This window comes from Camelus ferus, chromosome 23, assembly GCF_009834535.1.
Source record: "Camelus ferus isolate YT-003-E chromosome 23, BCGSAC_Cfer_1.0, whole genome shotgun sequence".
In the NCBI taxonomy this organism is placed as follows: Eukaryota; Metazoa; Chordata; class Mammalia; order Artiodactyla; family Camelidae; genus Camelus; species Camelus ferus.
Window position 1 is genome coordinate 33,322,181 of NC_045718.1, and position 26,316 is coordinate 33,348,496.

Below are 26,316 nucleotides of genomic sequence, written 5' to 3' on the forward strand. Positions count from 1 at the left end.
ACCAGAAAGCCCAGACATGTGCACCTGTTGCCTTGTAACTTTACCTCAGCGCTAGGCTAGGTTCCAGTGATTATCAACCCCCTTTATAAAACCAAAGTGAAAAATGCACAGCTTTTGGTAAAACGCATATTTACTCAACAGCCCCTCAAAGACAGGTGTTTGCCTGAGGATGCTGTGTGTGAGCAGGACCGTTTGTAAGAGACCCAGCTCCTGTCTGGTGGCAATATTGGCTCTTACCGATTCTGCCCATTCATGTCAGTCAGACTCAAAGTCTGACTTCGTGCCAAGAAGTAAGATCTGAAACGAATCAAAGTAGCTTCCATGTATTTACAGTTTTGAAACATAGTTTTCGTGACTTAGCTTCCTAATACAGTCAAAGGGCAAAATGACAATGAAAGATACGTGTCATCAGATCTCAGAGCCATATAATTTGATCAGTAGAAAAATTAGATGTTGGTTTTTAAGTGAATTGGCATGTTTTCCTTTTCCTTTGAAAGGTTTTATTCAAAACTGAAAGTGGCTTATTTGAAATCACACAATCACGTTTCTTCTCATCCTGGGAATTTAGAACTTTATCATCCTGATTTTGAGCAGGAGAACCAGTCATGAATTGATGGACCAGTGAGATCCAGGAGGACCCCATGGCAGCCTAGTCATGCTTGTAGGATATTAAATGCCTACAGCAGGAAGCAGAGAGTATCTGGAGGGTACTCCACTCTCTTTTTAAAAAATTTCTAGGATAAAAAACTAAAACCCATCCCCAAGTTTCCATCTTTCCAACAGCCTGGGCTGAACCGTCACTCAGTGCCACTAGGTGGCATTACATCCTTTCAAGACCATTTCTTTTTGCTCTTCTATTAAGACTGGCAACAACATGTTTCTGGACAACATCAAACAGCATCTCAGACAACATCAGACAAGGGAAGCTTCTCCCAGCTAGTGCTACAGTCCACTCTATGTTGGGAAAAGTCTGGGATCACCAGTGGGGTATATCGGATATTTTGTTTCATGGCAAGGAAGATTTTGTCTTGCTCTCCACGTGTTCCACATCAAAGTCTGACAGCAACACTGCCCTCAAGAGCTGATTTCCTACCCTGACATCTCTGCTGTCCTACAGCCCAGAGGCACGACATGCTATTAGGGACCCACCAAATCCTCTTGGACACTGTCCGAGGAGCAACAGAGCCAGATCCAAGATGACCTATGGAAAATGAACATTCTGCATGTTTCCTGAAGGTCAGGCTCTGTGTGCCCTTTCAAAAGCTAGTCTAGGGCTTGAGGAGGAAAGTGAAGTGAGAGGCCAGCCTTATTTGGAGAGCTAGTTAATTTCTATTGCATGCTCCAGGCACATGGTAATAAAAGATTCCAGAACATGCTTCTCACTTCCCCAAGCTTCCTCTGCCTCTTCTCTCCTCTTTCCCTAAGGGGTAGTAATGAGATGATGGAGGTTAGTCCTCTGGGTCAGGGAATGGTGAAGAAGGAGAAAGAATGATTCTACAATCATAGTTAAACAAAAGATTTCTTGAATCATGTCTTGTCATGTAAGTGACTTATTGAAGTCCTATTAAGTTATCAAGACTATTCTTTGCTTCGCACACTGGGACACTGGATGCACTGAGACAAAAGTCCAAAAGATGAAAAACCTGAGATTACAGATCTAAAAAAATGCTAGGGTGTCAGTTTCAAAACACTGGGCTTCAAGTGTCAGCATTTTTGAGAACATTTATTAAAAGGCCTCTGCTATCCCAAGACATAGGATTCTTATTCCTGGATGAGCAGGTACACAGGGTCTCCCACTTGGATTGTCCCTGGGTTTTCCAGAACAAAATACTGTCCAAAGAGAGGTGATTTTCCATACAATTTTTGTTCAGAAGGATCACACAGGCGATAACTGCAACAAGAAAAAGATCATAATGAGTCACAGTCAAACAGAAGCAAGAGCTCAAACAGCATGTGATTGCTTCTCGGTTGATAAGTATCCGCCCCACACAGGGTGGCCAAGTTGCCCAGCTCCAGCGAGCGCCGTTCCCAGCAAGACTAACACAGCAGCGCCTCCTGTGGTTGTGCAGTAAACTGCCCGCCCAGTGCACCAACAACCGTTAAGCACAACCAGTGGCCGTATTCCGACATCTTTTCTCCAGGTAATGTTCTCTGTTTCAGCACTGAAAGATTAGGGACTCAATACGTTTGAACATACTTTATCACTTCCCTTTTCCCTCAGCCTCTCTCCTCCTGGCTTCTCCATGTCCATCATCAGAACAGCCATCTCACCCACCAGTCAGGCTCAGAGCCCTGGCTGGACTCATCTTTACACCTCCCCCCACCCCACTTTCCGTGGCTTATCCACAGTTGCCAAGTCCCGAGGCTCTTCCTGGACCATATCATTTGAGTTTGCTCACTTTTCCTCCCACCATCACAATCGCACTTCAAGCATCCTCAGATGATTGTAATACAAACTTCTTAACCAACCTCTCTTCCTCATTCTCCCCTGTCCACTTTCAACTCACTGTTAACACTACCCTATATTACTTTCTTTTCTTTTAATTGGAGTACAGTGATTTACAATGTTTCAGGTGTACAGCAAAGTGATTCAGTTATATGTATATATATATATGTGTATCTACATATTCTTCTTCAGATTCTTTTCCATTATAAGTTATTATAAGACATCGAATATAGTTCCTTATGCTATACAGTAGGTCCTTGATGTTCATCTATTTCATATGTCAACAGTTCGTAATACATTACTTTTTAAATTTTGCTCTGGTCTTATCATTTTTAGGCTCGGAAATTTTCAGTAGCTCCCCAGGACCTGAGGAATAACATTTCAGCTCTTCAGCCTGGTGTGCAAGCCTCTCTACCTGGCCCTAGCCAGCTCTTTCATACCCTCTGCCCCTCCGTGCTCCTCGGCAGCACTCCCTAGGAGTCCTCAATGCCTATCACCTTGCTTTGCATATTTCCTGGCTCACTGGTTCCTCTGAGATTCCTGTTGGATTCCCCTCTCCACTGTTCCCCAAGCATTAGACTCCTGCCCTTCTTTCAAGGCCCAACTCAAATGCCACATGTCCCAGGAAGGAAGCCCAGGAGCCCCTAGCCAGGAGTGGCTCCCTCATCCTCAGTTTTCTCTGCCTGCCCCTGGAACACTCACACACCTTGTCCTGTAGCGTCAGGGCACATGGCTCTCTACAAGCTGCAGAGACAGTGGAGAGCAGGAAATGGGACCCCCTCCCTCCCTGGTACTGCTCACACCCAATGCTGGGCCCTGCTGTCACCAGTGACCCACAATCGTTTGTTGAACAGATGAACCTGTGGGTGGGTAACAACCTCTGTCAGAAGCAGTATGAATACCTTTGTTGGGCAGAAAGTGCCAGGAGCCCCAAGAAGAGTGTACACGGAACGTGTGCGAGTAACGTGGCAGGATTCCCCGCCTCCACTGAGAGAATACTTTCCTCCAGTTTCTCATTTAAGCTAACTCCAATTTTATATCACTTTAATATTTAAAACATTTTTACAGAAAGCATTCATTTCATTCTACTGCACTTTTGGGAAAAAATAGTTGCAACGACTCAGTCCTGCTTTTGTTCATCAAATCAGAAGTGGTTAAGGAGCAAACAGAGAAGGTCAAATCTAGAGCCTTGTTCTGGAGACCCCCAGCTCCCCACCCCCTGGATGCAGACACTATGTCTGCTTTGTTTCTTGCTGTCTGCCCACAGCCTGGTACAGCACCCGGTATGCTGCAGCCCACTCCAAATAAGGTTGGTTAAGCAAATAAATAAATCAACAAGTGGGTGAGAACCATAAGCCAGCCTGCCCTGCCCTGCCTCACCGAGAACATTCCCTGGCTCTGTACTCAGGTCTCAGCCATGACCTTGGACCCTGGGAACCCAGGCACCCCTCTTAGCCCGCCTCTCCTCTGCCAGCACGTGGTACCAAGAACACCTGGGGTTCTGGGTCTGTTGGAGAGTGACCTCTTCAGGATAGGGGCAGATCACGACTTCGATGGCTTGGGGTTTCTCCCGTTTGCTCCTGGGGAGGCTCTGATTATCTCAGGGAGGGAATTAAGGGTCAGAGTTCTGAGCATCATACACTTACAGTTTGTAAAGAACATCGTACATATTCTCTTAGTCCTTATAACAAGCCTATGTGGGAATGTGTATCATCCCCACCTGATGGGGGTGCTGGGAGGGGAGTGTCTCAGAGGAGTAACCCACTTGCCCAAGATCACAGACCTAAGCGGTCAGGCTGGGGCCAGAACGGAAGTCTGGCTCACTCCATAGTCAGGACTTTCCCCCCAGGGTTTGACGCCTGGCCATCTTTCTACCTCCTGAGTACATGCCCAGGCCTGAGAAGAACTGATGGGGGTTAATACTTATTCTTCTACATAAACGTTTAGCCACCCGCGGGTACACTGCCCCTTCCATCAACCACTCACTCAGACATTCACTCCCTTACCAGGTCACTTAGGAGAGGAGGGCCCACGGGAGCTGCCATCCCTCCCAGCCAAGCCCCTTAAACTGCTGGGGTTGGCCCCAGGAGGTGGTTTGTGCAAGTGCAGGTTGGATCACCTGGTTCGCAGGCGGCCGTCTATTTCTCTGCCCAGGAATAGAAATGGGATGCGCTACGGGAGTGGAAGAGTGGCTCCGGGCTGGCCCAGCCCGCCGGGGCCTCCCTACAGCCGAGGGGAGCGGTGGCCGGCTTGTCCGCCAGCCTCCCCAGCTCCTGTCCCCACTCTGTTCCTGCCGACAACCGTCCCCGCAGGGCTGAGGAAGGACTCGGTAAATGAGATCATCAGCGACCCCTGGTGGGGCTCAGGCCGCATTGCCGGCAGTCTGTGAATTCAAGTGCGCACCAAGCTTGGTTCAAGAGACGGAAAACACAGCATCATCTCATACGTGGATCTTTCGTGATTTTTTCCCATATATATTTTGTCATTGTTGGGATTAATAAATTACCAACTCATTTTAAAGCGCCTCTCTCAGTGCACTTTCTGTTTCAATAAGCACGAAAGCATGCCATGCCTCTAAAGGGCAGGACACCGCAGGCATTTGGTTCCACATACACGGAGGTCTCCATACTCAGAAACTGTTGCCTATAAAGTGCTGTGCACCAGTGAGGGCTGCTTGGCTTACTCATTTACTGGTCGAGGCCCAGAACTTACTTGCAGGCAGGGTCCCTGGTCACTGTTGGGTCCCACTGTGGGGCACAGGTCACTTCTGAGATCTCCCAATCTCTATCTCTACGGCCAGGTCAGGAACCAAGCAGCCCTGCGAAGGCACCGCGAAGAGGAGGAGCCAAAGGCTGGGCAGGTTTGCGCTGGGCTGCTTTTAATGAAGCCTCCGAAAATGGAAAGAAGTGTCTCCAAGGTTTTCCTTCTCTCAGAAGGTGTCAGGTTGATAAACTGAGACTACTAATAGCCAGAGCCTACATGGTCATTGTGTGTTTTTATCAGCTATTTAAACATCGGGGTGGGGAGGGTATAGCTCAGTGGTAGAGTGCATGCTTAGCACTCAGGAGGTCCTGGGTTCCATTCCCAGTAACTCCATTAAAAAATAAACCTAATTACCTAATATATAAACCTGATTACTCCACCCCTAAAACAACAAACAAAAAAGAATTGCTAAATAAAAAGAAAGAAAGAAAATCATATTTATTGCTTTATTCTGATCAACTGGGAAAGTGAACCAGGAGACGTATTATTTGCTCAGTTAAATAAAGAAATGGAAGCATCAAGAAACTGACTTGCCAGTGTCATTACTGGGGGGTGACAGAGCCAGATGGGGTGGGGGGTGACTGTATCACTCCCACTAAGTCCGTCTGTCTTTAGCTCAGCCCAGCACAGCCTGACACAAGCAGATCGTGGCAAATGTCCTTATTGTCCAAGTATTCCTGTATTTAACAACATTTTTGCATCTGCAGAACAAATGAGATTTTTTTCTTTCCCTTGAAAGCTACAATGATAGACCCCCATCACTCCTGTGGGGCTCCGTGGAAGTCACTCTCCCCTAAGAAAAGAGTAATCCACTCTCCAGATTTTCCTGCCAGCAGACCAACCTCAACCAAGCTGCCCACCGCCGTGAGTATTTCAGACAAAGGCTCCCCTGGACCTATGGCCCACAGACATTCAGCAGGGCAGGGATGTACTTCTTCTCTCTCCTTGCTTGGCCACCCTGATTCTGCCTGTGAGTGACAGATCACCGTAGGTGAGGCCAGCAGAGAGGTCGCCCGCTGAAAACTGGCATTCCCGTAGCAGCACAGCCCTGGAGCGCCACAAGGACCCAGGAAGAGGGAAGGCAGTGCGGCTCCCAGCGTCCTGCAGGAGAGCCGAGGGGATGCTCTGGACACCACTTTGCTTTGCTTCCATGATTTATGTCAGGCCTTCCTCTTCCCAATTTATGTCAGGCCTTCCTCTTCCTGATTTATGGTCATTATGTCCCAGGAAGAATATAAATTACTGTATCTATGGCAATTTAAATCTCAGTAAGACACAGGAGAAGACACCTAGGCTGGCTGGCCTGTCTCCTGGGGTATTAGGAGCAATTAGGGTGGGATGTCTGGGCTACAGAAAGCCTGCAGGAGATCAGGAGAGCTGTGCTGGCTCCCGGTGACCCCACTAGCCTGCCCTCACTCTTCGCTGGGGTCAATTATCCTCCTTCTATAAACATGAGCTCCCACTTGGGGGGGGGGAGCAGTAAGCACTGAAGATTCCGAGGTCCAGCCCAAACACAGGCACTTTCTAAATCCAGAGGGAAGGGTGCCAGACACCAAACAACGTGTTGGGAGGAGAGAGAGAAAACAAGATGTATAAAAAAGGATGCCAGTCAATTCCCCAAATCACGTGGCTGGTCTGCACACAGAATCATCCAGGCCTGGCCCAACCCACCAACTTCATAGCGAAGAAGACCCAAGGTCTGAGCCGGAGGGGGACCTGCTGATCATGAAGGTCATATGCAGCAGAGCCAGGGTTCCTGACGCCCACAGCGGGCAGCTTTCCCCAGCCCACCCTGCCTTCCTCCCCCAGGTGGCTCATCTGCAGCCATAGGAAAGTGGGAAGACCAATCGCCAGCTTGTTCTGACCACAAGTGAATGAGCATTTGGAGGAATAGCTAGTCTATCATTGCCACGTCTCTAAACCACTCCCCTCACAAGCGTCCCAGCACATCTAGTAACTCTTCCTCAACCTTTTACGATGACCATCCTCAAACAGGCAAAGAAGTTCAAATAATTTTACAGAGAACATCCATTGACCAAGCATTTGGACCCTATACATAACATGTGACTCTCTTTCCTGTATCACATATTTATCCATCCATCAATCCATTGTAATTTTTTTTACAATTCCAAGTAAGTTGCAGACTTGAGTAAACTTCATCTCCAAACAGTTCAGCTGGCATATCATTCCCCAGGGTTAAAATTTCTTTACCTTTTAGGGGGGATAAAATTTACACGGAGTAAAATGTACAAATCTTTGGTGCTCCATTGTTTTAACTTTTTACAGAACAGTTAATTAATGTCATTTTGAGCTTTGAAAAATATACAATATCCCTCAAAATGATGAAATTTGCCTCAGGCTAGTCTGTAGCCCCCTCTTGGAATGTTCCTGCAAATCCACACCCACTGGTGGGGACCCAGATGGAAAGTAGCCATTTGCTCTTCACGTCAAGAATTCCTCTCTGTACCTCCCCTCCCAACCTCCCGCCAGTCTACCTTGTCTGTGACCCCACCCCTAACGTCACTCTCTGCCATGTGGCCTGGCCCGGTGAATGCCAGCTGCCTACCTTCGGTAGCCTGGCCCTGATGCAGGATGCTGGTCTCCATGGACCACAGGTGCTGGCCTCATGCCTCGGGGCAATGTGCTGTCTGGGGCAGAGTGCTCTGCCCCAGGGCTTCAGCTTGCACAGGGAGGGGGCCAGACAGTAGCTTCTAGGACAGCAGGATTGGCAGAGAGGGGTTGGTGCTGACCAAAGGAGTCTAGACTGTCGGTTCAAAGAGGGCCATGAGCTTGGTGAGAGATGGAAGGAAGCAGACTCCCATCCTAGGGGAGGGAGTCTGATCACACAAGCCAAGCATAACCTCCTCTCCATGTGCTCTTTTGTGATGGCTTTGATCCCAGATGGCCAAATTTCCACTGCGTTCCTTCCCCAAGTCTTCCAGGGTTTGCCCAAAGCAGAGTCACCATCCTCCCCACTATCCCTCTCTACAAGTGGCACCCAAGGACACATGTCAGGGTCAAAGCCCAGGGTCTTGGGTCTGCAGAGATGACACCTGACACTCCACCTGTCATCCTGCATTCAACACCAAAGGGACCAGCAAAGACAAGCATCACTAGATCATGTTCAGGGTTTCAACAATATCCCGGCTCCAGATTTGGCAGATAACATAGAAGTGCGTGGGTCCTGAGTTACTGCTTTAGCAGTAGTAATGCAGGTTGATTATAGAAAGTTTAGAGACTACATATCAGAAGGTATATTTCCCCCATAATTCCATTACCAAGGGAGAACCTCCATTAACGTTTTGGTTTACAGCCTTACAGCCTTTTAGCCACTCAGGCATATTTATGCATTTTTAAAAGTAAAACCAAGTAAATAAAGACCGAAAAAGTCAATACTATATATGCTATCTTGAAATCAGCTTTTTAGAATTAATGTTATCATAAATATCGTTCTAAGCAATTTAAACTTATTGCCTGTCATTGTCTTTCATTAAAAAAAAAATTTGATGAAATTTTTAAGTAAACATAAAAGTAAAAATAAAAAAATAGTGCAATGAATCCCCATCTATCACCCAAGATCTATTTATCAAGATTTTGACATATTTTTCCGTGGGTCCTTTTGCTAAAATAATATACAGTACATCCCCGGATGTCACATCACTTCACTCCTATACATTTCAACATGCTTCTCCAAAATATATGGGCATTTCTTATGTCATCACAATGCCCTTATCATACCTAAGGAATTTGTGATACCACTCAGCCCATAATAAAGTTTGCCAAAATATCTAAACCATGTGTTGTTGTTGTTGTTAATTGGCGTGTTCAGACCATGAATTCTAAGTGAAAAATAAAATTAGTTGTAAAAGCAGGCATTCTGGGAACCAAAACACCCAGGAATGTTTCCCAAATTACCCAGTCACTAGGACTCCCTTCCCCTACAAGCATATATAAGCGTGACGTTCTCTCTGCTTCCTCTGAGATATTAAATCGCCTAGTCCTACCTCTTCAGGGTCTCCAGCGGCTCCTTCCTGCTCATGATGCCCGTGTCCGGATCCACTGTGGTTAAAATGCACCTGGACACACACACACACACACACACAGGGCATCATACACAGGACAAAACAGACGCTCCCCTCCCGCCCGCTCCCGGGCAGCTGCGCATGCGCCTCACCTGGAGCAAGCCATCACCCTTTTCAGTTCCACGTCGCCGATGAGCAGCTCATCCCACGAATCCTGGGGACGAAGTACCCAGTTCACGTGAGCACCTCCGAGCCGTGGCCCTGACCCACCTATGACCTGACAGCTAATGAAGTCACTTACATCAAAGATGGCGGACGTCGCGTCCGTTCCGAGAAGCCACACGCCTCCCTGTTTCCCTCCCTCTGCCTTGAAAGTCAGTTCACTCCCATGAAATGAAATGCTCCGTCTGCTCTTACTTGTAAAACTGGGTTGGAAACTCATCTCCTTCAGGAAGCCTCTGCTTGACTGGCGGAGGTGAGGAAGGCAAGGGCGGGGACTGCCGGAAGAGGTGGGTGAAAGCGAGGAGGGGGTACGGGAGGAGGGTTACTCTGGACACTAGGTTGTGTCAGAGCCCTTAGTGCACACCTGAGGTGGATTAAGATCCTTAATCATTGCCTCTGTTATCTCCTGTCTCCCCCTGCCGGATATGAACACAAGCAGCGCAGGTCAGGTAGCGTTACTTCTCTCTGCATCTCTCCTGGGGTGGAATCACAAAGCACAACTGCCCCCGAAATTCTCAGGCATTTGTCTACTGCCTGTGTCATATCGGTGCCAAATTTTCGGGGCAAATCAAATCAATCGACTGTGCCCCTCAAATCCAGCAGGGGAGAGAGAACAATACACACATGAAAAGTGAATGGTCAATATTCTTTTTTTTTTTTTTTTTTTTTTAATTCCAGGAAAACTGAGAAAAAGCATTATAAGACAGCACCACCCCGTGTGCCGGTTTAACCATGCAGGCAAGAATCATGCTGGTGGTTTAGAGGAAGACATTGTCAGGCTGCTCTGGTCAGGGGAGGTTTCATGGAAAAGGTGAGATCTGAACTGAGTCTTCTAGGGTGGAGATTCTGAGAGGCACAAAAGAAGGGTGATGAGGACTCCGGGAAATAATGAGGAAGCACATCTGACTGTAGTCCTGACCTTCTCACGCTCAGAGAGAAAAGCAGGCTGCCTGCAGCCCGAAGACAGGAATCCAAGAGTTAAAAGCAACCTGCCCAGTCCTTTGATGATCACAAGCCAGAGACAGAGTTCCAGACCCAAAGTTTTAACTCTGATAGTATTATTCTTGATATGTGTATTGCGGACTGGTTTTGTTGGTTGGTTTTGGGGATTTCTTTTTTTTTTTTTAACTGCATGTTTCTCCAGTCTAAAAAGCTGAGCACCTCGGATTAGAGCAACCCAGCCTGTTTTGTGTACATTTCTCCACTAGGAAGCACCGTGCTTACAAAACAAAAACAAAAACAAAACAAAAACAAAAACAAAAACATAAAAGATTCAAAGGGAAAGAAATGAGGGTTCTGACTAGGAAGTTAATTTATTATAAATTAAAGAAATACTTACAGAGCCCCTTTTATGTGCAATAAAACCTGTTGGGAATTGATTCACAGAAAAATAAGTTTAAAATTCCAGCATCAGAAAAGTATCTATTTGGCAAACCAGAGGAAAAGGAGAAAAGTATTACATGTTGAGTGCACACTGTGAGCCCAGCACCATGTTAAATACTGAGCCCATGAAAGTCTTCCTACAGAGCACATTACCTCCAGGTGATAAAAAAATTGAAACAGGAAAAGCCGGGTATGCAGAGGCACAGGCACAGCACAGAGTGGCTTTGGAGAAGAGAGGGAGCTCTTCCGGGTCTGGCGATGAGAGCAGACTTCTAGGATAGGTGGCTTTTCATCTGGGCTTTTAAAGAAGTTCCAGGGGTTTCTAAGTGGGGAAGGGGTGAGACTTGGGATGACCGGGAGATAGGAGAATACATGTTAGATTCTCAGTCCAGTTTGCAGCTTTGGAGCTTTTACTGGAAGGGCACACTGTAACAAGATTATGGAGGGACCAGAATGGTAGAGTGGGTAGTTTGGGACTTTTGAGAACTGGAGAGCCATGGAAGGCTTTTGAGCAAGGAAGTAACATTGACTGTCACAAACTTTTAAGGTAGAAGAGGTCACTCCGGTGCTCTGGGAGGATGGCTGTGGCAACATCCAGGACCACTCAGTGGCCCAGACTTGAGATAATAAAGGTGATCTAGTTGATGGCTGAGAACAGAAAGGGAGCAGATGTGGTTGGGGATGGGAGAAACATGGGAGAGGAAAGAGTCAGGGGTGGCTTGTAAGCTCTAAGCCAGGGTGATAGAAGGAATATGGTGCCCAGGACAGAAGCTATGAAGTCAAGAGAAGGAGATGTAGGGCATGGGGTGTGGAGTATCTAAGTACAAGTTTGCTAAGTCAACAGAACGGGTGGAAATGCCCAGCAGATAGTCAGAAATGTGAGCCCAGCTCTCCAGGGGGAGTCCACGGTTGGACACCTGGGAAGGACCTACAGGAGGTGACAGATGGCGCAGCTGCGGGACAGGGCACCATCAGCGAGGGAAGGTAGGGAGAGAGACGGTCAAGGCCAGAAGTTTTGGAAGCCCCTACCTGAGTGAGGAGTACAAAGGCAAACAGTAAAGGAGCAAAGGCAGTGCAGCCAGGGAGAGAAAGTTCCAGAAGTAGTACCGATAGGTCCAAGGGGCAGGGCGATGACAGGAAAAGGTCTCTGAATGAGGCAGGGCAAGGGAGGAGGGCAGCAAGGTTTCCCCAATGTGGCCCTGCGTGGGGGTTTTGAGAAGTGAGGAAGAGGAGTGGGGATGATGGGTGTGAAGGGACTCGGGGAAGGACCACAACCATGAGAGGCAGGTTCTGAGATGAGGAGGGGGTTCGCTTTCTAGAAGCCTCTGTGCAGGTCCTCAGCTTCTGGGATGGTCTGTTCTGCCCACTGCACCTGGCACCACCTGCCTCCCACATGACCGGAGCACACCCTGAATCTGCTCCATGGCTCACATAGATCATGTATTCTGTGCTGAGAGAACTTGGCTCAAAAACTAACCTGCCTCCTTGGAATCTCCTTAGAAGTCTCAGACCCTGCAATGCCCCCGGACCCCTGTGTCTCTGCCCCATCTAAATTTGTATCCTCTGCACAAAAGTCTGTACTGATCAGGTGCTCAAGAAATTGAAAAACTGAATTGTGGTGGAATATAGGACCAAGAAGTAATGCATCCTTTGGTATAATCTAATCCAACATCAAAGACTCTCATACCTTAAAAAAAAAAAAAAAAAGGTAAACCCGAGAAAAAGGGCAAGAAGGCATAGCGTTTACCTCTGCATAGACACCACACCCTGAAATTAGGATATTGGGCCTGAAGTTAGTGGCTTTAACTTTCTTCTCTAGCCGGGAGTTGAGATCCGCCAAGGATGCCTCAGAAAGAATCAAGAATGGGCAGGCATCCGCGTACACGATCTGATGGGAAAACATGAACTGTTACAACATGCCGTGGACAAAGTTGTGTCTCAGAGGTCACTGGGGTCTAGTTCCTGCAACCGTCCTCCCCCCCACTCCACCTCCCACCACAATCTAAGTATTTCTCTAGTTCTTTTTATAGAAAAAGTGACTATAGTGATTCAGAAGCCTTCAGTAGCCTTGCACATAACAGGAATTACATGATGGAGAGAAGAGAATGTGGCCTCAGAATCCCAGAGCTGCCCCTTTCTCATCCTCCAAATTCTCCCATGCTTAATAAGGTGGATGGGTTTGATGACTGGGTTACATGTGCTACAGAATACTCACTGATTCCATGGATGTTAATTTTTTATGCAAACCAATGTTCACCATGGCCACAGTAATGATATTACATAGCACTCTATGTGATACTTTCATGGTGAATTCTTACAACCTTAATCTTTGAAGGGCCAGTCTTGTCATTTTAAATCTCCATGGATCTCCATACCCACGCCCGTTTGCCCACCTGTGATCTGACACACAGTTGCCGTCGCAGTATTAAAGGGCTAGACTCCGCATGCAGTTACAGATGGAGTAGGAGATGTACTGGCCTAGAGCAGTTTTGAAGCCTTACTCGCACCAGGAGGCTTACATAAATCGGAAGGAAGATGCTCCTGGGAAAAAAGTGCAAGAGTCCCCAGATCAAGAAACACAGAGGGTGCTCCCAAGGGAAGGGCTCTATTTTTTGCCTTTTGCTTGCAACAAAAGCAATGGCAAAGTGACAGAACTGAGCTCAGCAGACACAATGCCCTGATCTCTGCTCCCAAGGAAGCTGGCCTTCTATAGGATGCACCAAAGGCCAAAGCCAAGGGGTGCTGGTCTGACCTGATCGGTGGGCAGGAACACGTCCTCTATTTGGTGAGAATTTCTTGGTCGCATGTGGGGCTCGAAGTGCACCAGGCGGTAGGGCTGCGTCTTCAGGAAACTTGTGATCCACTGGGCTGCGGCCTCGCCACAGTCCCTGCCCTCGATCTCCAGGCCATGCACTCTGCCAGGGGGTGACAGGAGCAAAGAACAGACATGGCTTTGAAAATCTGGACACCCTACGTATCCTGTGCTTATCAGAAAGGCTGCACCAGGCTCTGATGCCGCTGGAATTCCTTTGTTATCAAAAGACATCATTTTAGCCTGGCCCTGCCTCCGGGCCACTGTGGAAGCCCAAATGAAGACACGGTTTCAAGCCTTGTTTTCCCCATTTTTTTTTAATTGAAATATAGTTGCTTTACAATATTATGTTAATTTCAGGTGTACAGCATAGTGATTCAGTATTCTTGCAGATTATACTCCATTATAAGGCATGACAAGATACTGGGTACCTTGTATACTACAAGTTGTACACTGTACTATACAACGTGCATATTACAAGTTATTACAAGATACTGTATATGCTATGCAGTATATTCTTAGTGCTTATCTATTTTATAAAACAGACTGATATATAACTGTACCTCCCTGCCTGGAAGGAATACAGGCAGGATAAAATGAGATCATGTATTTGAAAAGTTAGTGAGTTCTCCAGAAGAAACCTAACATATTAGGATAAAGTAAAATTATAATTACTGTAAAATCTGGTTCAACCAGAAATCTTTATTAACAGAGCTGGGTCTACTTTGCCAGTATATTAATAATAAAACCAGTGCAGCAATGTACGTGAAAATATTCTGTAATATCTAAAACTTATAAATAATAATTGATTGCTGGGACTAACTCTGTCCGATTTGAAGCCTCCTCCTCCCTGATATACACTGGGCAGAACTGTTTGGGAATTACATGTATTTCAAAGACGAAAACAAGAAACACTTAGTATTGGCCAGTGTTTCCCACGTGTAAGACCACTACCACTGTGGGTATTCGAGATTACTGTAGGTGGTGCCTGGGTGTACCAGGAAATAATGGTGAATTATATGGAAAGAAAGTGATTCTTTTCAGCTTAGTGTTAACTGTCTTTAACTTCTAGCAATACCTGATAATAACCTCTTTTTTAAAAAAAAAAGAAAAGAACAGACCTCAGGTACAGAGACCTCTTTAGGCAATAGCTTCTAGCTGGAATTAGGTAACATTTTATTTGTAGTATATTTATTTCAGTTACCTTCTAGTCCCACCAAATTATATAGGTAACCATACAAGATTTCCTTTGAAAATAAACATATTCAAGGTTTTTTAAAAGTTGAATGAATTTAAAGAAAAACATTAAGTAAATAAGAGTAGAGGTGGTTTATAATTCGACCCACATCATAGTCATGTTATGCAAATGTCTGAAGTTTGGGAAAGAGGAGAGTCAAGGAGATCTGCTTGGATGAGCATCTTGTTTCCACAAATGACTAGCTCAGTGACCTAGGAGTTACTTTTTTTTCCTATGCCTCAGTTTCCTCATATATATAATGGGGATAAAATCACAACCCTCTTGTAAGGATTAGGGATAATCTATACGAAGTCCCAAAAACAATTCTTCGGTTTTATATCTGCTCAGTAGATACCAGTAATTACTCTTTTTTTCAGTTATTTCAAGTTATCTTTGTATAGTTACTCCATAAATCAAATATGTAATTAAACAAAAACACCTATTCTTTAATAGTAAGTATTTTATATTATAAAATATATTAATGATTTTTTATATTTTTATAAAAATATATACTTAATATATTTCCATATAATTTTCCCAGCTTTATTTCATATAATTGACATACAACATTGTGTAAGTTTAAGGCATACAACGTGCTGATTTGACACCCTTATAGATTGCTAACTGTCTACCACAGTACTGTTAGTTAACACCCCATTCACCTCATATAATTAACATTTCTTTTCTGTGGTGACATTTAAGGTATACTCTCTCAGCAACTTTCTTTTTCCTTCCAGTTTCATTGCAATGTAACTGATATACAGCACTGTATAAGCTTAAAGTATAAAGCATAATGACTTGACTTACATCATCAAATGATTAGCACAGTAAGTTTAGTGAACATCCATCATCTCCTATAGACACAAAACAGAGGAAAAATATATTTTTCCTAAAAAATATATATTTTTTTTCCTGATGATGACTGTCAATTATGTAATATAGTATTGTTAACTATAATAACCATGCTGGACATTAGGTGCCCAGAATTTATTCATCTTTTAACCAGAAGTTTGTTTTCTTTGACAAACATCTCTCCATTTCCTCAGCCTCCAGGACTGGAAACCACTGTTCTATTCTCCGTTTCTATGAGTTCAGCAGTTTTAGAACATATAAGTGATCTCATACAGAATTTCTTTCTCTGTCTGACTTACTTCACTTAGCGTAACACCCTCAAGGTCCTCTTTGCTTTTGCAAATGGTAGGATTTTCTTTTTGCTTTTTTCTCATAGCTAAATATTTCATTGTTTTATATATATATATATCTTTATTCATCCATAGGTCAGCACTCAGGTTGTCAGTTATTGTGAATAATGCTGCAATGAACATGGGAGTGTAGATATCCCTTTGAGATCCTGATTTCATTTCCTTTGAATATACACCCAGAAGTGGGATTGCTGGATCGTATGGTAGTTCTATTTTTAACTTTTTTGACAACCCTCCATACTGTTTTCCACAGTGTCTGCAGTATGGAGTTTCCTCAAAAAAGCTAAAAATAGAATTACCACTTGAATTTTGACAGAGATTGCATTGAATCTGTAGATCAGCTTTGGGTAGTATAGACATTTTAACAATGTTAATTCTTCTAATCCAAGAGCACAATTTATGTCTTTGGTATAGGTTAGTGGAAGATTATTATGATTCTTTGGTGATACCGTTTTATTGATTTTTCACGCTTCTTGGAGTTTTGTGGTGCTGGCTTTGCATTTGAAGTAGCAGTCACCTCCTCCAGCCTTTACCAACTGCCCTCCGGAAAGAAATACCTTGTATCAGCCCTGCTATGGATTCTGAGGCTTTATCAAGCCTTCTACGGATACACCTACTCCATGCTTCTTGTTCTCTTATTGCAGAATTCTTAAGCTTGTACGCCTTCTTTCAGTCCTGCAACCCATCAGGCCAAGCACTGTCAATCTCCCTTTTTTTCCTTCAAAATTAACACAAAAGCTCAAGTCTGTGCTCCTTCCTTGGCCTGCAGATTCAGGCTTATCTTACTGCATGTGCTCACTAGCTGTCTGCCAAAGCTTTCCATCAGGAGGGCACACTGGGAGCCAGCCGGGGAGAGGGGGGTGTTATGGGTGAGTTGTGCTGAGAGCTGGGGGTACCTGTGGGGCCAGTTGGGGGTGTCAACTGAAAAAAGACTCACAACATGAGAGCTGTGAGTTCAGTTTTATTTGGGGCCTTGCTGAGGGACTGTAGCCCAGGAGACAGCCTCTCAGATAGCTCTGAGGAACTGCTCAGAAGAGGGGAGACAGGCAAGATCAGTATGGATATGATTTTGGTGAAGGGGGGTATGTGCAATCAAGAACACATCTTAGAAAGTTGCTGCTAGTCATGAGGAGCAGGTGTCTCTGTTAATGATTTTACTGCTTTTCTAGGTATGAGAAGATGCAAGAAATTGGGTTCATAAAATTTTTTCCTGAAAGTACAGATACCTAAAAGCCTGTTCTGCCAGTTTTTCCCAGAGCACAGAGGGCCTCATTCCTGATCTCCGCCCTGAACTCCTTTCAGGGTGTGTTGAAGGTCAGTGACTACAGTGGCTAGTGACCTTGTTCTTGTGGAACCCGATGGGGGGGGCGACATTTTTTTGTTGTCAGTGGAATCCACTGGTGACGTGATCCCAGCAACTCAAGGGCAGGCGTCTTGATGGAGTCCGCAGTGCAGTTAGCAGGGTCCGCATCCCTTTAATGCTCTCTGAGAGTGCTGTCTGCTGCTTTCCCAGCCTCTCCCCACCCCTCCATCATGCAGCTCATGACTCAGTCCTCTGGATGCGGTGAGAGAGAAATAATGTCCCACACAGCTGAAGAAGCCGGATGTTCACTTACACACTCTCTGCTTCCTCTGTGGAAGAAATCATTGGCAGCGGTATCTCGCTTGGCCCTAAGCTGTGCTGCCTTCGGGGAGGGATGACGGGGGTGGATAAATCAAACTGTTTTTCTTTCCCTCTCCATTGCATTCAAACTTGTTTTTGGGTTTTTTGTTGTTGTTGGGTCTTTTGTTTTTGTTTTTTTTTTTTTTTTTTTTTCTCTAACAGAGTGCTGGAACTTCTGTGCTAGAAACCTGGATTACCACAAAGGCTCTCTTGTCCGTGGGTGATTGTCTAAGATAGTGTTTTGCAGGGGCCCCCAGACTGCAGCCCAGAGGGTCTGGAGCCAGTTCACAGGCCACTGCTGGGCCCAGGGCTGGGACCGAGGTCTGTATGCCTATTAGCCAATGCACAGGTAGGCGAGACTCCTCCCAGGTCCCTTGGGTCTGGTGCTGGGTCCCACAGCTCCCACGAAGGCACTTTTGTCCAGGGACGGATGCCAAATTGTTGCTGAGGGGAAGGACACAAACCAGGGGCATCTTATTCTTCCATGATGCTGATGTCAGTCCTATTTAATTTAATTGCTCTTTATATTAAATAAGAAGTTATTATTTCTCCTGGGTTTGAGCAGCCTCAGCTGTGTCTCTGGGCCCAGCATTCCATTAACACACTGTCCCCAAAATCCAAGCAAACAAAAAATCCAAATGTTCCTAAAACCTTTGACAAAGATGATATAGGTACAGTTTGAGACTGTTTGCCTGAAAAACCCACAAAAAAGTCCTACTTCTCTGTTTCCCATTAGTAGCTGGCACGGCTTGTGAGAAAATCAAGTAACAACCTCAGCTGTAGAACAAAAGTACTGACTATGATCATGATCTTTTGAAGGTGACCCTGGGGTCCCCCAAACTCACCAGAAGTCTTTAGGAACCTGCGGGCTGAAGTTACAGGTCCTTCCCAAGAGAATGACCTGGGTTGTTAAAGGACACCTGAGTCCAAAGGGGCCTTGGTATCTTTACCCTAAGGGTCTGCAAACTACTCTGGCATGTCTAAGCCTTCTTATTTTGCAATTTCCAAACATGCTCTTGTGTAGTCTTTTGGGCATGGACCAAAAGCCTGTGTGAGACCATGAAAAAACTTTCCACATAATTTCAAGGGAACAAATTATTAAATGAAAAAAAAAATTTAACCACAAGAAAGTATGGGTAAATATCTAACCATGGCAGACAAACAGGAACCAGGATTTGGAGAAATATGAAATACAAATTGCAACAGGCGTATTCAAAAGGAGGGATAAACTGGGACTTTGGGATGGGGAGATACAAACTATTATGTATAGAATAGATAAACAACAAGGTCCTACTGTATAGCACAGGGAACTATATTCAATGGCTTATAGTAACCTGTAGTGAAAAAGAATATGAAAAAGAAGATATATATATATATATACACACACATATATATATATATAATAACTGAATCACTATGATACACCAGAAACGAACACAACATTGTAAATTAAATACACTTCAGTAAAAAAGGGAAAATAAATAAATAAAGTATGTCCAAAGGGAGAAAAAAAAGTTTTGCCTCAGACAATCAAAAATACAAATTAAATCAATAAGAAATTACCTTTTCCCCCACAAAATTGACAAAATGTTTTTGAACACAGTGGTCAGAATGCAATAAGACAGCCATGCTTATAAACTGCTGGTGGGTATACAGCTGGAATAACCATTCTACAAAATGATTTAGTAGCGTACATCAAAAGTCTATGGGCCCCAAACTCTTGTTACTAGCAAAACCACTGCTCAAGTCTTTTCCCTAAGGAAATAATACGACGTATGAATAAAGATTCATGCCAAGTTATTCATCACATTCTTCTTCATACCTGGAAAAACTGAAATCAATCCAAATGTTTAATCATGGGGATGTGTTAAAATGCATTAGGGACACCCATGGAATGAAATACAATGCCAACACAAAAATGCTATTTTTTGAAGATTTTTTTTTAGCAATCTGAAAAAAAACGCAATATATCCACCTAAGTATATAAACAGTACTGAAGACTCTGTTTTCCTGCACTGTTCCAATTTGGTTTTGAAAGTATTAGCCATCGAGACTGGAAGAAAATATGTCAAAATATGAATTAGAACTATCGCAGATGGTTTTTGTTGTCTTCCTATTTTTCAATATTTTCCATTTTCTTAACAATGAATATGTATTACTTTTACAATCAAAAAACCACCAAATTAAAATAAAAACATATCACTATGTTTAAAACTCTGATATTATAGAAATTATATTGGTTTTTGCATTTTATGAACTTTTGGGGGTATTTAGACATCTTTCAGCTAAACTCTATTTTTTGATGTGATGTTATTTTCTTCGTGGACTAATTTAGCATTTGCGTTGCATTTTAATTCAAAATGTGACAACTGTGACCAGAGTATAATTAGACTGTATTTTAATTTTCCCAGAATAAGATAAAAGATCATTTCTAGACATGACTTCTTAAAAGCAGAGCTAGTTTTCCTGTAATAATTGCTCCCTTGCTGTCCTTCTGATGTTGGGGAAACAGCCTCTGTTCAGAGCAGCCTCCTGGCTGAATCTCCACCCCTATTATGATGCGGACCCCTGGGTATCTGCAGGTCAGGTCATTCGTCCAGTTGTAGGTGTTCTTTTCTATTTTGGAACTTCCTTTCATTAGAACTAAATACCATAGGTCACATAGCCATTTGTGACTCCTCCCATGACTCAGATTTAGAAGGTTCTCGGTCTTTCCAAGCAACATAGAGATAATTCCAAGGTGACAGATATATCGATGTAACCTCACTTCTGCCAGGACCGTCTCCCCACTTCCTCCCACCCCATCTGTGTCCTTTCTCCTTTGGTTATTTTTCTCTGGTTGTCAATGCTGTAATATGCTTTTGTTCCTATAGTTTTCTGCATCAGACTTTTATGTTTCTCAGCCCAACATCAATACACATTTCTGAAGCTGCTTCCTTTCCTATCTTCTTTTCTTTTCTTTTTTAAAATTTTTAATTAGTGTAGGTACTGGGGATTGAACCCAGGACCTCTTGCATGCTAAGCATGTGCTCTACGACTGAGCTATTTCCCTCTGCCATTCCCACCTTTTATTTTTTATTTATTTTTGGCTTCAATGTTTAGGATGTTTCCCTTTTTTAAATTAATTTATTTTTTAATTGAAGTATGGTCAGTTACAATGTGTCAATTTCTGCTATACAGCATAATGTCCCAGTCATACATATATATATACATATATCCATTTTCATATTCTTTTTCATTAAAGGTTATTACAAGATATCAAATATAGTTCCTCCCTGTGCTATACAGAAGAAATTTGTTTTTTATCTATTTTTATATATAGTGGTTATCATTTGCAGATACCAAATTCCTAAATTTTAGATTGTCATGATGTTAAGGACTTGACCCAACATACAGTATATACGCAATCAATGGTTAATTATTGACAGCATTTTTCTGGAGTCTCTCCACAGTTCACACCTTCCCAGACCTTCATGAACAAATTCTCACGCAAGGATTAAGATCTAGGCTTTCCTTACCTGCACTTGTGCACAGCGTTGGTTATGGGTGTCTGGATGGGCAGCCGCAGGTCCTTGGTGTAGGCTGCACTGAGGGTCAGGGTGTCACCCTCACAGGTCGGGGAAATCAGGACCAGGCGGGGCTCCTGTCGAGCAGTAACCATATTCCCCACCTTGTTGATCACCATCCAAAACCTGCCATTTTCAAAACACAGGATTTGCATGGACCATCACGACAGGCAGGCAGCCCGTCTCTGGGGGTTCTTCAGTGATGCACTGTCATCTTTGATGTCCTCACTGCAGGCCTGGCGTGGGGGAGTTGTGTGTGTGTGTGTGTGTGTGTGTCCTAAACATCAGCTCAGCAGCACAGCAAGACTAAGTCTGGCAGTTAATATCAAAGTGTTCAATAATTGCTCAAGCATCCAATGTGGTATCTGCAAAACATTTTGAGCTCTGGATGGCTCAGAAATCAAAGAAGCTTTTACATGCTCATCTCAACTGCCAGGAATTTTCATAAACATGCACTAAGGCGATGACAGGAATCCATCTCACAGGAAGACCCTAAGGGTCCAAGGAAGCATGGTGCCCAGCATGAGGAGGCACTGGGCCCCTGCTGATGGAAACAAGGCGCCGCTCTATTGCTCTCAGAGCAGGGGGTCAAGTTGACCAGCAAACAATGCCCCTTACACTTCGCCAAATCCACCCCCACCTTTCAAAAAAAATTCATGTTTCAATATTCAGAGCTGTGACTTCCGCAATTTGTTAAAAGGCCTATTGTTAATATAGACGATATTTTTTTTTTTTTTTGGCCCAGGACTTAGGGTCTAGCGGTACTTCCCAGAACAAAGATAAACAGAGAAATGAGAACAACAGAAAGAACTGTTTCCAGAAAAAGAATCACATGTTTGCATAGGTGACCCTTCAGCTCCCAAGGAAGCTAAACACATTGACATTTTGGTCATTTCGATGCCCACTGAATGGAATGGTTACAATGATAGAAGTGAGCTTGTGCACTGGGGCTCCGTGACATAAGGAAAAAATACAGCGGATACTTTAGATCATCACCTCCAGCTGGTCATCCTGGTTGCCTTTTCGGCTACGCTAGAAAAATCAAGTTGGTGTAAGCTCTTTTCCGAGGGAATCCTCTCGTATCAGCCCCTCTTATCCTGGACACAGACAGAGCTCTGCCCTGTCCCAGATCTGATCATGTCACCCACCCCCTCATGCAAAATCTGCCCCATGGTTTCTGCTTTCAAAATAAAATCCTAACTCTTCAGCGAGGCAGACAAGGCCCCTCATAATCCAGCTGCCCTCCCAGCCAGTCTCACCTCCTGTGCCCTCACACATGTCAGACTGTCGTTTCTTTTTTAATTTTTTCATTGTGGTAAAATATATACTACATAAAATACATGGCATGGTCTCAGGTATATACACAGGAGAATGGAAAACAGGGACCTCAAACAGGTACTTGTTCACACATGTTCACAGCGGCATTATTCACAACCCCAAATGGTGGAAACAACCGAAGTGTCTAACAACAGGGAAAGGACATTAAAAAATTATTTTTAACCATTTGTAATTGCACAACTCAGCAGCATTAAGTACATTCACAATGTTGTGCAACCATCACTGCTATCTATTTTCAGAATCTTTTCATCACCCCAAACTGAAACTCGATCCATTAAGCAGTAACTCCCCATTCCCTCCTCCTCCCAGCCCCTTGGCAACCTCTAATCCACTTTCTGTTTCTGTGAATTTGTCTATCCTAGATATTTCATAAAACTGGAATTATACAATATTTGTCCTTTTGTGTCTGGCTTATTTCACTTAACATGATGTTTTCAAGATTTATCTCTGCTGTAGCCTGTATTGGAACTTCATTCCTTTTTGTGGGTGAATAATATTCCAGTGTGTGTATATACCATATATTGTTTATCCATTCAGCAGTGGAGGACATTTGGGTTTTGTGAACAATGATCTTTTCACTATGGTGAATAATGCCACCATGAACATGGGTGCGCAAGTATTTATTTGAGTCCCTGTTTTCAATTCCTTTTGGTCAATACCTCAGAGTGGACCAGCCTTTCTGCCAGGATACCTATCCTCCAAGCCCAGTGTTTTTCCCACTCTCCAGAATGTTCCTCTCCCAAACCACTTGCCTGGAAAATTGAAATTTTCAGTTCTAGCTATGAAGTGGTGCCTGACCACCCCAAACGGTTCCTGGTGTTCTGTCCTCTGTGCTCCTGGGCACCTGTCACGTTGAGTCAGTCATCACAGAGGACTGCAAGCCTTTTGTTTCCTTCTCTTGATCACATTTTCTGATAATGTGATGATAAAAAGAGCTCACCATTCCATTCTGTCATGAATTGCCCTCCGTCTGGGGAGCAGGAGGGGGTAAAAGTTACAGCCCCCATCAGTCCTGCCTGTTACCTGTGGAAACTGCGAAGGATGGTCTGGGAGGCAGTTTAAAGTGCAGCCTTACAATGAGGCCCAGGGCTGGCGGGAAGCCAGACCCAGAAGAGGACAAAGCTGCTTGCTCCGGGCCTTTACAATCTTCGCTGAACCCTAGAAATTCACAGATCGTGACTACCTGGGTAGGACAAGAATAAAACCACTATTTACAAAGCACCAGTGTGCTGAAGGAAACCACACCCTGGGTCCACTGCTGGGTGGCTCTGAATCTCAGTTTCCTTATCTATAAAAGGGTGCGTGAGAAAACTGGGGAAAATAATGCCTGCAGTAGCGCTTTTTAAGGTGCAAGAAGCTTAAGCTTTAATTGCTGTCATTATGATTCCATGCTCCACCTTGGTGCGCTCTTGGAGGGCTGGGCTCCGTGTGGCTCCAAGTTTCCCCAAGTTCTTAAGGGACAGTTACTAAAAATAAATGGCGGGGACCAATCCCGTGAAGCTCGCGGCTTCCGCTAGACGGAGTTTGAGAAGCGTGCTCGCTCCCTGGCACACACATGTGGACCCCGCGCAAGCTGTGAAAGAGCGGGTGGGAGGTGGAAACGCAGCCGCCTCCGGAAGGCGGTCGGCTCCTGCGTCTGCAGTTGGGCGGTGATGGCCTCTTTTTCTCTTTTTTCTTGCCCCTGGCCCCCAGTTCCCACTTTCTATGTAAGACAAGGACCTGATGCTCCCCCGCTCCCGCCCGCGTCCAGGGCACACCCCGCGCTGTTCTCGCGCCCGGGCTCGGCCCTACCTGTCCCGCAGGTGGCCGCTGCGCAGCCCCAGGGCCGTGCACTCCGCCGCGCTCACAGACACCCCACTGCAGGACTTGATCGGGTAGATGCAGAGCTGCGCCACGGTGCCCACCTGCTGCAGCCTCCGGCGCCGCCTGGGCCGCGCCCGGCGCCAGACGACGGCCCCCAGCGCCACCGCGGCCAGTCCCAGCGGGGCGACCGCGAGCCAGCCGGGCCTTGGGCGCCCGGGGAGGCCGAGGCGGGCCAGCACAGACGAGCCGGCGGCGCCCATGGCCCCGCGATCGCGGGCGCGGCTGGGACTCCGGTGGGCCACACTCTGGACGCGCCAGCAAAAGCCTGGCCGGAGCGCGGCTGCCGCCCGGGGCTGCTGGGGGAGGTGCGGCCCTTGGCCCCGAGTTCAAAGGGAGGGCGGCTCCTGAATCCCTTCCGGGCCGATCAGGTCATCGCGTCCTTCTCCTGAGGGGTGGCCCCTAGGACGCTGCGGCTGGGAGGTGGTGGCTCGGCTCCAACCTGGTTTAGTCTCACCGCCTCCGCCACTTCCGCCGCCCCTCCCCACTGCTGCAAGGCGAGGTACCCTCCCCCATGATCGCCCCAAGTGACCGATTTATTTACGTATTTGGGAGTTGTTTAACCTAAAATAAACCTCCTTCCTCAAAATTTGCAGGACGAAACGTAATTTCGAAATTAGCGATCAGGAAGCGGGCAGATCTCTTAGCGATAGTGGGGAGAGGGTCTACACCACGTAGCCTCCGGAGAGTCTCCGGCTGCTTTCAGCCACCCTCCTCATCTGCCCGCGCAGGAGCGAGGAGCTTTGGGCGAGTGGGAATCTGAGAGTGGAGGCATGAAACCAGGGCCTCAGGACCTGCAAGCTGAGGCATGCGAGGAGCCGGCAGTGGCCAGGGGTGTCTGGCCGCCACCCGCCGCCCAGAGAGGCGGCCCGCAGTAGCGAGTGCCTTCTAGTAGGTCTTGGAACTCGGTTGCCTCCTCCAGGCATCAAGCTTCTGAGATAAGCTGCATTTGCCAGGAGCCGTGGCTAGGAAGGGGCGTACTGCCACAAGGTCCTGAGGCTTCTTCCGGGCAGTAGGAAATGTCGCTTATCCTTGTAAGGCACTGATCTCAGACGTGTTATAACTATGTAAGGTAATGGATGTTAACTAGATCTGTTGTGATCATCATTTCATTATATATACACATATCAAATCACTACGTTGTGCACCTTAAACTAATACAATGTTGTATTTCAATGAGAAAAATAAAACTACTACAATAGAGGTTACAATAGGGTTCAACTCTGAATACAGCAAAGACATCTGGGGATTTATAGTCAAAGAGCACAGTGAAGGGGTCAGTGGCTGGAAACACAGAGGAGACATCAGGGGTGGGGAATTCTCTCTAAAACCGGGTTTAGTGGGATTCTTGCTAAAACTGGGTCCTGCAGGTCTGGCAAGGCTATAGCCAAGGTGGAGGCCCAGTTGAGGAGTGTTCGGAGGAAGCTGCCTAAGGTTTGGTCAAGCAGGTTGTCAACAGGCCCAGCTCAGCACATGGGCCAGGATGTTACAAGACCTCCCCCAAATTACCCAGGCAGATGGAGGGTGTCTCACATCACAGAAGAGACAGTCTCCAAAGGACCTCAAATTCTCTCTCCCCAGCTGGCAACACACCTCAGGGCCCTCCAGTGCTGAGCTAAGATCTGTCCTGGGACAGTGTTCCTCACCATAAATATTTAGGCCTAAATAGGGTACATCTGTCCTAAATTTTCTCTTCCCACCACCTCCCTCCCCACTCCTCTGAAATCCCAGGATTGTGCTCAGGGTCCAGGGCTCCGTGCTGCTTCAGCCACTGTGGTTCATCTCCAGGAATCAACTGGAGG

At 45.6% G+C, this 26,316-nt stretch overlaps 1 protein-coding gene across 14 annotated transcripts; it reads right to left on the reverse strand.

The window, feature by feature from the left end:
• Nucleotides 1–1,702: 1,702 nt before the first annotated feature.
• Nucleotides 1,703–24,940, reverse strand: MTARC1 (mitochondrial amidoxime-reducing component 1). 14 transcript variants are annotated; one of them, XM_032466651.1, is made up of 9 exons: nt 24,446–24,937; nt 21,269–21,442; nt 13,589–13,751; nt 12,584–12,724; nt 10,793–10,818; nt 9,533–9,728; nt 9,384–9,445; nt 9,214–9,285; nt 1,703–1,891 (listed from the first exon to the last, which is right to left on the reverse strand). In XM_032466651.1, the coding sequence occupies exons 1-9, from the start codon at nt 24,715–24,717 to the stop codon at nt 1,762–1,764; spliced, it is 1,236 nt and encodes a 411-aa protein (XP_032322542.1). In that variant the 5' UTR covers nt 24,718–24,937; the 3' UTR covers nt 1,703–1,761. The 14 variants fall into 14 exon arrangements, 10 of the variants coding, with proteins under 10 accessions (XP_032322542.1, XP_032322543.1, XP_032322540.1 ...); XR_004314556.1 differs by having other exon boundaries at nt 1,861–1,891; nt 9,649–9,728; nt 24,446–24,931; XM_032466652.1 differs by lacking the exon at nt 9,214–9,285 and having other exon boundaries at nt 24,446–24,939.
• Between the last annotated feature and the right edge of the window lie 1,376 nt (nt 24,941–26,316).

What these genes read in the sequence shown, in the direction of transcription:
- MTARC1 (XM_032466649.1), bottom strand. Translation starts at nt 24,717, where the DNA reads ATGGGCGCCGCCGGCTCGTCTGTGCTGGCCCGCCTCGGCCTCCCCGGG. An exon ending in TGTTCCTGCCCACCGATCAG is followed by an intron (nt 12,725 to 13,588) that starts GTCAGACCAGCA and finishes TTTTCCCATCAG; the next exon opens with ATCGTGTACGCGGATGCCTG. An exon ending in CCGCTGGAGACCCTGAAGAG is followed by an intron (nt 1,892 to 9,213) that starts GTAGGACTAGGC and finishes TTCTTGTTGCAG; the next exon opens with TTATCGCCTGTGTGATCCTT.